Raw genomic sequence first — 12,790 nt, forward strand, 5'->3', positions numbered from 1 at the left:
AAGTGGGTTCACAGCCATCGTCGTAGGGGTGGCCACAACAATATATTATGAATATTTCCCAACTTATACCTTTACCTGTAGGCTCGTAATTGATAACAGCGTATATCAGCTTCTGTGCTTAAAAAGCATAAACTATGCTTCACTACAGTTATAAAAAAACTTTTACCAAATTATACCAGCTAGAATGATGCCATAAAGACAGCACAACCTACAGCCAAGGGGCCTCAATAAATCTGCCCCCTTAGGAAAAACAAATTCACTTTTATATATAATGCAGGTTCTGCGGGGGTGGAGCACGCATACGGGTACCTCCCCCGCAGAAACTATAATGCCAAGTGTGGACAAACCATACATAAAAATTGCAAAATTGTGCCTGTCGGCAAGAGAGTCCAGGGCTTGTCATTAAAGTGTCAGCTGGAAAGCAAGACTACCGTGTACTTTTTGGAACAGAGGGCTCGGTGCTTTCACCTTAATACCTCCGTATCAATTTTCTGACAGTCTTTCTTTAAATGGATTCTCCATTTTGGAAATTCCCTTCATGTTAGATGGGTCACTTAATAAAGAGCAAGTTACAGTGAACTGCTGTAGTCAGTGAGTAAACTTAGAGATAAGTATTTAATTTCCCTATAGCACCCCCATAGGGGAAATGAGGAATTACGTTAATGGGATGTCTGTATAATAAAAAACAGTCCTTCAAAACAAGAGACAATCTTTCATCTTGAACCATTCTAGTCAACAGATGAGGATGCTGAGAAAGGCTTTCTAACATTGGGGACAATTTTTTTTTTACTTTAAGGGGTCGACCAGGCTTGGGGCTCAAATCTGCAGTCTTGGGGCTCAAATCTGAATGCTGTCATGACTCTCTGCTGCGCTGCCGGCGCCGAGAGAGGGCGGTCATTTAACCACAAGTATGCAATTTGCATACTTCGGGCTACATTCCAACTAGACGTGACCAGCCTCGCTCAATTCACTTGTAATAAGTGAGGCCACACACGTCTAGTCAGCATGTGACCGCATGTATGCATATCGCATACTTCCGGTCACATGCCGCCTACTACAGACACTGTCAGCGGAGAATCCTGACAACTGTCACACTGCACGCTGTGTAGTCTGCAATCACATAGAGTGACTTGGACCCCCAAACCTGGACAACCCCTTTAACTGCATTTATTTTGGGGTCTAAAAAAAATTAATTTTGCAGTTAAAATTTCTGTTTTCCTTTTACAGTCTTTTCTTTTATGTTGTTTGTGGTCATAACTCTCCTGTCAGATCATCAGAGCGAGCTCACTGACAGATTCTCAGTTAACTCCTTCTGCAGCCAGAAATCAGACATTGCAGCAAACGATCTATAAAAAGCCAAAAGGTGCAATTTTTTTTTAATGAAACCCAATTGCAAAAATTATTTCTATCCCAAAATAAGTGCATGTAAATAAATTAATGTCCCGAAAGGTGAACAACCCTTTAATTTGGAATTCCCTGATAGTGTATAAATGTAGATTTTTTTAACCCTTTTGTGGAAGAAAATCTGGGATCGGGATACTTTCAAGTCTTCCTATTTGGATCACTGCCCCTAGTGTTGGCTTTTGGCACTACATCACGCATTTCTTCTCATTCATTTTATCAGGTCGACATGAATTCTCGCCCTTCTTGTCTTTTATCACCCGTCGCAGGTAAACACTCTAAAATATGTTTCTTTTTTTTTCTCTCTGCTATTTATCTACCATCCCATAAATAAAATATATTCGTTTCTTCCATTGTGACACAGCTGAAACCTCTGCAGCTCCGCGCCCATACATCACGTCGGCTCTGCGAGATCGCACATTAGGTTACTGTAAAATCTGGTTCTGCTGGGAAAAATGCCAGATCTGTAAAAATTAGACCTAAAGAGGATTCTTTTCTATGAAAAATCATCCGTCGCGGGCGGCGGCAGTGGCGGTGATACGTTTTTGCTATTTTAAACAAAACAAATAATTTTCTACAAAGTCACCGACTATGAGATAATTACCCTGCACTCTGAAGTGTCATGGTGGGAGACGTCGGCCCGCAGATCGCTCAGGGACCCATTTTTTCCCCCCGTTCGATGGCTGGTCTAGGAATGACAGAGCGTTATTGGAAGTTACAGTGTCACTCATGTTCCTCTAATTTCCCCGGTGTAATAACATGACTGTTGTTTCTATCATTTTTATGTTTGCCTTTAATAGATGCCGCATTGTTAGCGCGCTGCAAAATATTACTCCACCGGCGAAGATTAACATTAAGCGATCGTCGGGTCTTTAGCGTCTGCTGTAAATGGCCGCAGTTACGTGTAATGCGCTAATGGGGGCGCTTTATTACAGCTGTCAAATGCAGTTTTATTGGGCTTAGATGTTAAAGTTGCACGCGGGGAAAAAAAACAAAAACGGAGAATTTTACTTGTGATATTTACTAATGCATGATATACAATGGAAATCATTCTCGTATAGATATATAGTAAAGGGGAATCTGTCAGCAGCTATGTAATATGAGAGAAGTATGATGTAGGTGCAGAGACCCTGATTCCAGCGATGTGTCACTTACTAGGCTGTGTGCTATAGTTTTAATACAATCAGTGGTTTATCAGCCGGAGATTATCACTGCAGAGCTAGGTGTCATGTGCCAGGCAGTCCAGCTAATCTGAGTAACCCCACCCACACCACTGATTGGTATCTTCCTGTAGCAAGCAGCCAATCAGGGGTGTAGGTGGAGTTAGGACGAACTCCACATGCTGACCACTGCTACTTCTACAGCAGAGAAAACAGGGATTTTTTTCAAACTTCACCAAGCAGCCCAGTAAGTGATATATCGCTGGAATCAGGGTATTTGTCCCTACATCATGCTGATCTCAGATCACATAGCAAAAACATGCTGACAGGTTCTCTTTAAGGCTCCATGCACCTTATGAGGCCATCAGCTGAATCTGTTCAGTTGGCTGTTATCTCTGTTACCATCTTTTTATCTCTCGTTATTATTATCTATCATCTATCTATTATCTGTATATCTATTAATTATCTTTCTATCATCTATTTACAGTATCTATCTATCTATGTATCTATTACCTATCATCTATCTATCCATCTATCGATCTATCATCTATCTCATATCTATATCATATCTTTCTATCTATCTATTTGTCACTCTTAAATGTTTCAGGTCAAAAAACAAATGTAAATATTAGACAAAGATAATACAAGTAATCACAAAATGCAGTTTTTAAATGAAGTTCTTTATTTTTAAGGGAAAAAGAAATCCAAACCTACAGAGCCCTGTGTGAAAAAGTGATTGCCCCCTAAACCTAATAACTGGTGGGGTCAGCCTTAGCAGCAACAGCGGCAATCAAGCGTTTGCGATAACTGGCAACGAGTCTTTTACAACGCTCTGGAGGAATTCTGGTCCACTCATCTTTGCAGAATTGTTGTAATTCATCCACATTGGAGGGTTTCTGAGCATGAACTGCCTTTTTAAGGTCATGACACAGCATCTCAATCAGATTGAGGACAGTACATTGACTAGGCCACTCCAAAGTCTTAATTGTGTCTTTCTTAAGCCATTCAGAGGTGGACTTGCTGGTCTGTTTTGGATCAATGTCCTGCTGCATATCCTAAGTGTGCGTCAACTTGAGGTCAGAAAGAGATGGCCGGACATTCTCCGGGTTCCATTTACTATAGAAAGTCTTCCAGATCCTGAAGCAGCAAAACATCTCCAGACCATCACACTACCACCACCATAATTTACTGTTGGCATGATGTTCCTTTTCTGAAATGCTGTATTACTTCTACACCAGATTTAACGGGACATACATATTCCAAAAAGATCAACTTTTTGTCTAATCAGTCCACAGAGTATTCTCCCAAAAGTCTTGGAGATCATCAAGATGTTTTCTAGCAAAACTGAGATGAGCCTTTATATTCTTATTGCTCAGCATGGGTTTTCATCTTGGGACTCTGCTGTGCAGACCATTTTCGACCAGTCATGGTGGAGTCATGAACACTGACACTAACTGGGGCACGTGAGGCCTGCAGTTCTTTGGATGTTGTTGTGGGGTTTTCTGTGACCTCTTGGATGCATCATCGCTGTACTCTTCGGGTCATTCTGGTCTGCTGGCCACGTCTGGGAAGGATTACCACTATTCCATGCTTTCGCCACTTGTGGATAATGGCTCTCAATGTGGTTTGCTAGAGTCCCAAAGATTTAGAAATGGCTTCATAACCATTTCCAGACTTATTGATCTCAATTACTTTGTTTTTAATTTCTTTCAGAATTTATTTGGATCAAGGCATGATGTCTAGCTTTTGAAGACCTTTTGGTTTACTTACCTTTGTTAGGCAGGTTCTATTTAAGTGATTTCTTGATTGAGAACAGATGTGGCAGTAATCAGGTTTGCGTGTGGCTAGGGAATTTGAACTGAGCTTCCCAATTATGTGATAAACCAGAGTTAATTTATGTTTTAAAGGAAGGGGGCAATCACTTTTCACACAGGGCCGATACGTTTGGATTTCTTTTTCCCTTAATAATAAAGGCCATCCATCATTTATAAACTGCATTTTGTGATTACTTGTGTTATCTCTGTCTAATATTTACATTTGTTTGGTGATCCGAAGCATTTAAGTGTGACAAACATGCAAAAGAATAGGAAATCAGGAAGGGGCAAACACTTTCTCACACAACTGTACCTATCTATCTCAAATCTATGCATCTCATATCTATCTGTTTATTTGTCAATCACAGGTTAATGTGAAGGGAGAGGGAGGAGGTGACCTGTGACATATCAGCTGTGTCCATGCAATCCTGCCTCTGATGATATGGAGCCTGCTGGAAACTTTTCCTGAAAGGTCAGAAAGTAGAAGTTTAAAATAGCCCCAGTGGCCAGTGTGAAAATTTCAAAATCACTAATTTTATTTTTTTTTGTAATAAAGATCGTGATACGAAATAAAAATTGGCAATTTATTTTTTATAGTACATGTAGCACAAATATCCGATTTAAGTAATGCTTTATTTTCTGAGAACACTTTCCCTTTAAGAGGTTTTATTTGGTTCAGAAAACACATTTCAAAAATCCTATTAGAAAAATTTGAATTAAAGGGGTCATCTGGTTTAAATTGATAAGTCTCCAGGTTCTCTGTGTGACTGCAGACTTACATATCCCCCCAGTTCACTCCAGTTCAGGCACTGTGTACTGCGTGGATTTGACAGGTTTTTACTAGCTGGACCCGAAGGGTATGTATGCCTTAGGCCGGAGTCACACTTGAGAGTGTGATGCGAGAAACTCACGCAAGTCTCTCGCATCAATACCCAGCGCTGCCACTGGCACTCGAGACCGGAGTGTGCGGCTGCATGTATTTCTATGCAGCCGCACACTCCGGTCCCGAGTGCCGGGTATTGATGTGCGAGTTTCTCGCATCACACTTGGAAGTGTGACCCTGGCCTTACACATACTCCCAGCCAAAGCCGGACTAGTGGGCGCATCCTCGCGCCATTCCCTCGTATTGAGCAAGGCCGCGATCCGACTAGTAACACAGCCATCCAGTGGGTGTGACTGACTGAAGGCGATGCCCATTGGGCGGGCAACGGCCGGGAGTATAACTTCAGTCCACCTCCAGTCCTGGCTCAGAAACTGGCAAATCTTCGCAGAGCACAGCGAGTGCACTTGGGGTATTCTCAAGTCTACAGTCACACAGAGTGACTGCAGAATGTCACGGTCACATGTGTCTGGATGCAGCGAGTACCGCAAGGCGAACCCATATGACACACGTGACCCTGGATACACCGCCTCCAGTGGGACGAATTTAAATAATAACACGTGCAGCTGGATACGCCGCCTCCAACTGGCGAATTTAGATATTACACGTATTTATAAAGTAGTCTGGAAACCCCGCCTCCAGTAAGGCGAATTTAAATAATAAAGGGGAACCTGGGTAACATTAACAATGGTGGGTCCTGCAATAGGGAATGGGGAAGTGGAGACCTCCTGTACTCCCCTGAGCCAGTGTCCCTGCACTCCTAACGTTCCCTATGCCGGTTCCGCACCGGGCGACGCACAGGAACCTAAAAACCCTAGCTCGCCCTGAACCTAAACCCTCACTAGGGAATTGGTCGGTGTGGAAACTAATCCCACCACTGCACTAAACACACATGAGGGAAAATGACAATACAGGGGAAACACCACTTAGCTTTGCTCTGTTGCGTACGCTCCTAGCAACAGAGCCCACCACCTGTGTGCATCTTCTCCTCAACCCGGATCCATCATCATAACTGGATCCTTCACCATAGTGCAGCCTTGGAGCAGAGTCCACCACCAATTGCAGAAGTCCAGTAACAGAGTCCCAAAGATGAGTTCAGCTCCTGCCCAAAAAGTCAAGCATGCTTGAGTCCAGCTCTCAGCAACCAAGTCCAGCATGCTGAGTGCAACTCTCTCCATAGTCGTCACTACACCAAGCCATGCAAGCACTTCCTGCCGACACCATAAACTGTGACTCCACCACGTCATGCCAGCCCTTCTTGCAGACCACATAGCTGCTACTCGTCCCCTCTGGCTGGGCTGCACAGGACCCATGTTCTGCTCCTTCCTCACCCAGGCTTGCTTCCCAAATGCCGAACACAACATCACCAACAGTGATTGAACACACCTGGCTCTCTTTTATAGAGCCTCATACCTGATATATAATTACGTGCACTAAACCAAAGAAACTAAAGTGCACTACCGCTCACCACCACCGGGGCAACTTAGAATGAACGACACCACGTGTAATAATTCTAATGGCCACCGGGGGCAATCACATCACTTTGGCACCTAGCCAAAGGGAAAAAAGTTCACTTATCCATTTAATCTGTCAGATCCACGCTGGATCATGACACAGACATATTGATTTGGGCCGGACAACCCCTTTAAAAGAGATATCCAGATTCAGAATCATGTAGGAGAAATGATACAAAGAATATCTGTCTGAAAGATCCAACAAGTCAGTGTATTGAATGGGCAAGACATTTATTTCAATGGTAACTGTGTAATGCTTTACTTGTCTTGTAGGGGTGCTGCAGAAAAATGAAATGCCTACTGATTAGAGCCGATCTGTTATGGATGAGTCACCGAAGGAGGAAAAAACAAAAATAATAGCTAAGTCCAGAAAACCAGGGAAGTTGGAAGCTATCGGATTGCAGACCCCTGAACCTATCCACAACAACTAGCAGTAGCCGTGGGGGGTTCCTACGGTGCCCTAGACCCCTCGATCACAGCCGGAGAACTAAATTAGCCTAAAGACAGAAAGGGGAAATCTAAACTGCCCCAGAGCAGACCCCAAAGCAATAGGCAGCCCCCAACATATAATGACTGTGAAGCAAGATGAAAAACACTAACACAGATAGATAGAAAGATAGGTTGAGCAAATGATGGGGCCCAAGCTAATTAAATAGGACAGGATAGAAAAGCTTCTGTCTGCAATCCGCAAAAACCCTATCCAAAAATGAACCAACAGACTGATAGGAAAAACAGGCCCTGAAGTCGCTAGGCTTCAAAAAGACTATATCAGCACTCAGGTATATTCTGAAGACAGAGCCAGAGATCAACAGATCAAAGACAGAAATGGAATTCAGCTCACCCCCGGCCGGGGATGGCTGAACTCCAAAAAACAAGGCAAACAAAACCAGAACTAAAGTGTACAAAAGGCAGAGCAAAACTTAGTTTTGAGAAGCAGAAATCAGATTGGTCTCCAAGAATCCAGCAGGAAAATCACCGGCAAGGCAGCAGGGCATCGGCTGCCTTATATCCAGTCATCAGTTCCTGTGACCCAGTCATCATCTACCTGCTCAGCTGTTTGGTAATCAGCCTCACTACCTTCTTTCGCCAGAAGAGAGAGTTCATCAGACCTCACTGGTGAAGGGAAAAATGAACTCACAACACCGATCACTGAGGATCGCAGAAACAGGACACTATGTGATCAGCTGATTGTCTCGAACAATAACTGACTTCTCCTTTAAATTGCAATTAATGATGTAAACTACTCACCAGATAAAATACGGATCTCAGCCTCATTTCCTGTCCTGGAGCTGCCGGGATTTTTAGCCAAGCACCGATAAAGTCCAGCATCTCCTGCTTGTAGCCGACTTATCTGCAAAGCTCCGGATGGTAGGACCAGAACTCGAGTGTCACCGGGGGTCAGAACTAGGTCTTCTTGGTTCTTCTGCCAGTGGACCGTAGGCATGGGCTCCCCGACAATTTCACATTTCAGTAGAGCGGTGTCTCCAAGGAACGAAGTAACAGATTCTGTCTGGGAAAGGAACCTCAGAGGACCTGAAAAATGGAAAATGAATGCAATTAAACCCGGAAAATGGAAATGACACGTCTCCGGTGGTAAAATCTACTTAGTTAATAGAATGCAAATTCCACTTTGTAGAGACTAGAATAATACCACTAAGTGTTACTTTAATTCACGCTCGCAACTTTCCCGTTATTAGCAGCTGCCGGAGGAGCCATTTGTATTGTCGCTGCCGTCGGAGGGAGTCAGATTGATAGATACGGAGACATGTTTGCAATTAGAAACCACTTATCATGTAAAACATTGTGGTTTCCCAATAACTACATTTGTGAGCAGCGATGATATCCACGAGGGGCTCGTGCCATGCAAAGGCAGACGATTGATTCCTCAATCAGACGACAGACATGGAGCACACGGCAAGGACGTTCCAAGCAGCTTGGGTAAAACTCATGGACAAAAAAAAGGGAAAAAATTAAAGTACGGTAATTACGGTAGCAATCGCAAACGTAAATCCTGCCATTGGGAATCTATAGGGGCTCAGCTGCGCTTAGATAAAAAAAATCAATTTGTTATTTTCTTATCTTCGAAGGTCCGGAAACTGCGCAAATCAGACAAGAATTCCTGGAAATTATTACTTTTTTTTTTTTTCCTTTTCTTGACAACTCTTTGACAGTGCGACCTTCAAATAGGACAATTCTGCACCAGGACGTCCCCTTCACGATTAAAGTCTAGATTTCATTCTGATAATGTATTATAGAGAAATGCAGCTCGAAACGTCCTAGCTAGAGATGAACGAGTATGACGAAATTCGATTTCTCAAATTTGCTCGAAATGTGGCCGGGAAATTCAACTTGTGCCTTTTATAATGCTCTTATGTCTCTCCATGTCCCAGATTATAATAAACAGAAGGGTTAAGATATGAAAAAAACATTACTCTCACCGCACCCTTCCCTTGTCCTGGTGCTGCAGCTCCCCACCCCAAACTACCACTGACATGCTCCTTCCAGCTCCAGTCTCTTCTGACTTGTCTTCCTCACTCTTCGGTGCCCTCGGCGCTCACTAGCCTCAGATGATGCCATGACGTGCGTTGTCCTGTAATGTCATGACGTCACCTGAGGTTTATTCACGACCGGAGAGTCAAGAAGACTGAAGACAAAAGAGAAGAGGAGTCGGAAGGAAGCCGTAAGCCAGCAGAAGACCAGGCTACTGTACGTGATGGGTGAGTATAAGTATATAGCTTTTCAACCTCTACCTGATCCAAAATGATGGCAAGCTGGGTGCAATTTTGCTTGATTTCAGCAATCTGAAGCCCCCAAAATTCTACATCTTGCCAAATCAATTTTTTCTTACAATTAAAAGTAAATTTTTTTGTCTCACATTGTTTTGCTCATTTCTCTTATCTATCTGTCCATCAATATTCATCTATTTGTATACAGATGCATCTTTCCTTTTGGCTTAAGATATCGTGAGACGAGTCACACAAGATGACCATGATTTACCATCACTCTATGCAATCCGTGTTAGCAGTTTGATAATTGTCTGTCCTGTGTATATATGAAGAATAACACTAGTTCTGTCCATTGTATGACTTATATCCAGGGTCAGACTGGCCCAGCAGAGCAGGGAGGATCTGGTGCGACCCCTCGCTTCTGTATGTTTGGAGCAGAGACAGCTGCAAGTCAGGAGCAAATACTGGCATCTATGTTGAGGTTTGCAGTACTACCATAATAGAACTCCCTGTGCCACCCTAATCCAGCCTTATATCCACTCTTCATTCCTTCCTTATATCCTTCCTTCCTTATAGCCATCCTTCCTTCCTTATATCCTTGCTTCCTTATGTCCTTCCTTGCTTCCTTATGTCCTTCCTTCCTTATAGCCTTCCTTCCTTATAGCCATCCTTCTTTGCTTCTATCCTTCCATCTTCCCTTCCTTCCTTATTTTCTTCCTTCCATCCTTCCTTCTATCCATCCTTCGTTCTTTCCTTACATCCTTCTTTCCTTCTATCCATCCATCGTTCTTTCCTTATATCTTTACTTCCTTCTATCCTTCCTTCCTTCCTTACATCTTTGCTTCTTTATATCCATCCTTCGTTCTTTCCTTATATCCTTCCTTCCTTCTGTCCTTCCTTACATCCTTCCTTATATACTTCCTTATGTCCTTCCTTCCTTATATCCGTCCTTCTTTTTATCCATCCTTCCTTTTTTCCTTATATCCTTCCTTCCTTCTATCCTTCCTTCCTTACATCCTTCCTTCCTTATATACTTCTTTATGTCCTTCCTTCTTTATATCCATCCTGCCTTCTTTCCTTATATCTTTCCTTCCTTATATCCTTCTTTCTATCATTTTTCCTTCTCTATATCCTTCCTTCCTTATATTCTTCCTTCCCTCTTTGCTTATATCTTTCCTTCCTCCTATCATTCATTCCTTCTATATATCCTTCCTTCCTTCTATCCTTCCTTATATTCTTCCTTCCTTCCTTATATTCTTCCTTCCTGCTTTCTTTATAGCCTTCCTTATATCCTTCCTTTCATATATCCTTCCTTCCTTCTATATTTCCTCTCTTCCTTATATCCTTCCTTCCACCTCACACGCTTCTGTCTTCTTTCCTGTAAGGTCAGAGACTTGGAGAAGGTCTGCGGGCTGCAGCTACACTGAGTGGAGCCTTGTCACCTGCACTCTACAACTCAGCTGTAAAGTAAGGTATTCTGTGTGTATATTTATTGGGGATGTGTTTATAGAGTACATGTGTGTGAGTTCTTATACTTATGTATAATGAGTGTATACGTGTCAATGTGGGTGAGGAGGGGTCCTAATTCAGTAAGGGGTGATATGGGTGATGGGGGAGGGAACCCTCAATCAGTTATGGGTGACTGGGGGTCCCCATCTCACAACACCTGTATCATCTTTCACTGAATGAGGGCCCCGACGCTTACACTGACAGCTATACACACACTGTACATAATTATAAACATTTTTACTCCACATACACATGTCCACACTCACACTCCGCATACACATGCATACACTCACACTCCGTATACACATGTCCACACTCACACTCCGTATACACATGTATACACTCACACTCCGCATACACATGTATACACTCACACTCCGTATACACATGTATACACTCACACTCCGCATACACATGTCCACACTCACACTCCGCATACACATGTATACACTCACACTCCCAATACACATGTATACACTCACACTCCGTATACACATGTATACACTCACACTCCGCATACACATGTCCACACTCACACTCCGCATACACATGTCCACACTCACACTCCGTAAACACTCACTCTTACTGATAGCTGTGGGGGTCGAGCTATGGACCTAAATCAGTTATATCCTTATAGGTGATATAGAAACAGAACTTTGAATCAATAGTCTATAATGGTGGAAAGTTAGAGAAAGTTATTTCCATATTAATAAAGCCTTAACTCCCATCCCCCATCTTTCTCTCGCACATCAGAGTTTTTGGTAAGTGTGCTGTCCATCGTTTTTTTTTCAGATAAATTACACATCCACTAAAGTGAATTTGCTCATTCACCTGAGACTTATCCTACTTTGATGCATGTTGCCAATAACAGCACGTATTACATGCAGAATTACCGTAGCTGCGCATTGTACCCTATGCAATGCAGAGGGTTAAATCAATAGTGAAAGTCGCCACAAGGAATTGACGCAAAATGGAATTTCCATGTTGCACTGTAATTATTTGAAACTCTGAATGTGACGGGAATCTTGTGCGGTATCTGCTTGTTGGCGCTCCTTCCATGAGCAGTTCACCATGAGACCAAGGAATTGTAGGTGAGAATCTTGGCAGGTTATTAACTGGATGTAATAACGGTGTTAATTAATACCATGTCCAAGTCCATTATTAAGGTCAAACCTACAGCAGACATTCTACCCCTGAGGGAACAGGGACGGTGAAACACAAGGGTTTTCTGTGGTCCCCGACCTATAGTCTCACTCCGACATCCATTTTCACATACGTATTCTATCCATGTTCTTCACATACTGTATAGAACATATATCCTGTATATTCTATGGAGCTGTTCACATTGCTGTGTTTTTTTAAGGACTGTGCATCTGCATGAAAAAAATGATTACGGATATAAGGCGTCGATCAAAAATCTCCGTACAAGTCTGTTTACTTCTGCTGTACTTTTCTGTATCCTGACCTAGTATTGTATCATTATATTGGTCGCTCTGCTGCATTATTGGGTAAACAGGGGATCGTGGGACCTTTCAAGGGATTTCGATCAGACTATTTTCTATTTTTACAATGTACCAATGCAGGGCCGGCTCCACGTTTTCGTGTGCCCCGAGTGAAAGAGTCTTTGTGGGCCCCTTTAACACATACCACGATTCATGCTGCACAGATAAGAAATATAGGAATAGTACAATGCCAAAGATTTCACTTCTTACATTACATGAGTGATATCTATTGTGTGTTCGACAGTAGCTCAGAAACCGGAGTGTATAGACCTCCATTCAGTATT

The 12,790-nt window shown here is 42.8% G+C and overlaps 1 protein-coding gene across 1 annotated transcript in view; it reads right to left on the reverse strand.

Annotated features, from left to right (window-relative positions):
• The window catches only part of DCC (DCC netrin 1 receptor), a 1,068,191-nt gene that overhangs the window by 523,401 nt on the left and 532,000 nt on the right, over nucleotides 1–12,790 (reverse strand). Inside the window, exon 3 of the mRNA XM_073543872.1 lies at nucleotides 8,018–8,302. Within this exon, the coding sequence (XP_073399973.1) occupies nucleotides 8,018–8,302 (285 nt within the window). The remainder of the gene's footprint in view (nucleotides 1–8,017; nucleotides 8,303–12,790) is intronic.

The sequence above is a fragment of the Dendrobates tinctorius genome, unplaced genomic scaffold (genome assembly GCF_039654945.1).
Source record: "Dendrobates tinctorius isolate UK_male_01 unplaced genomic scaffold, ASM3965494v1 ptg000135l, whole genome shotgun sequence".
Lineage (NCBI taxonomy): Eukaryota > Metazoa > Chordata > Amphibia > Anura > Dendrobatidae > Dendrobates > Dendrobates tinctorius.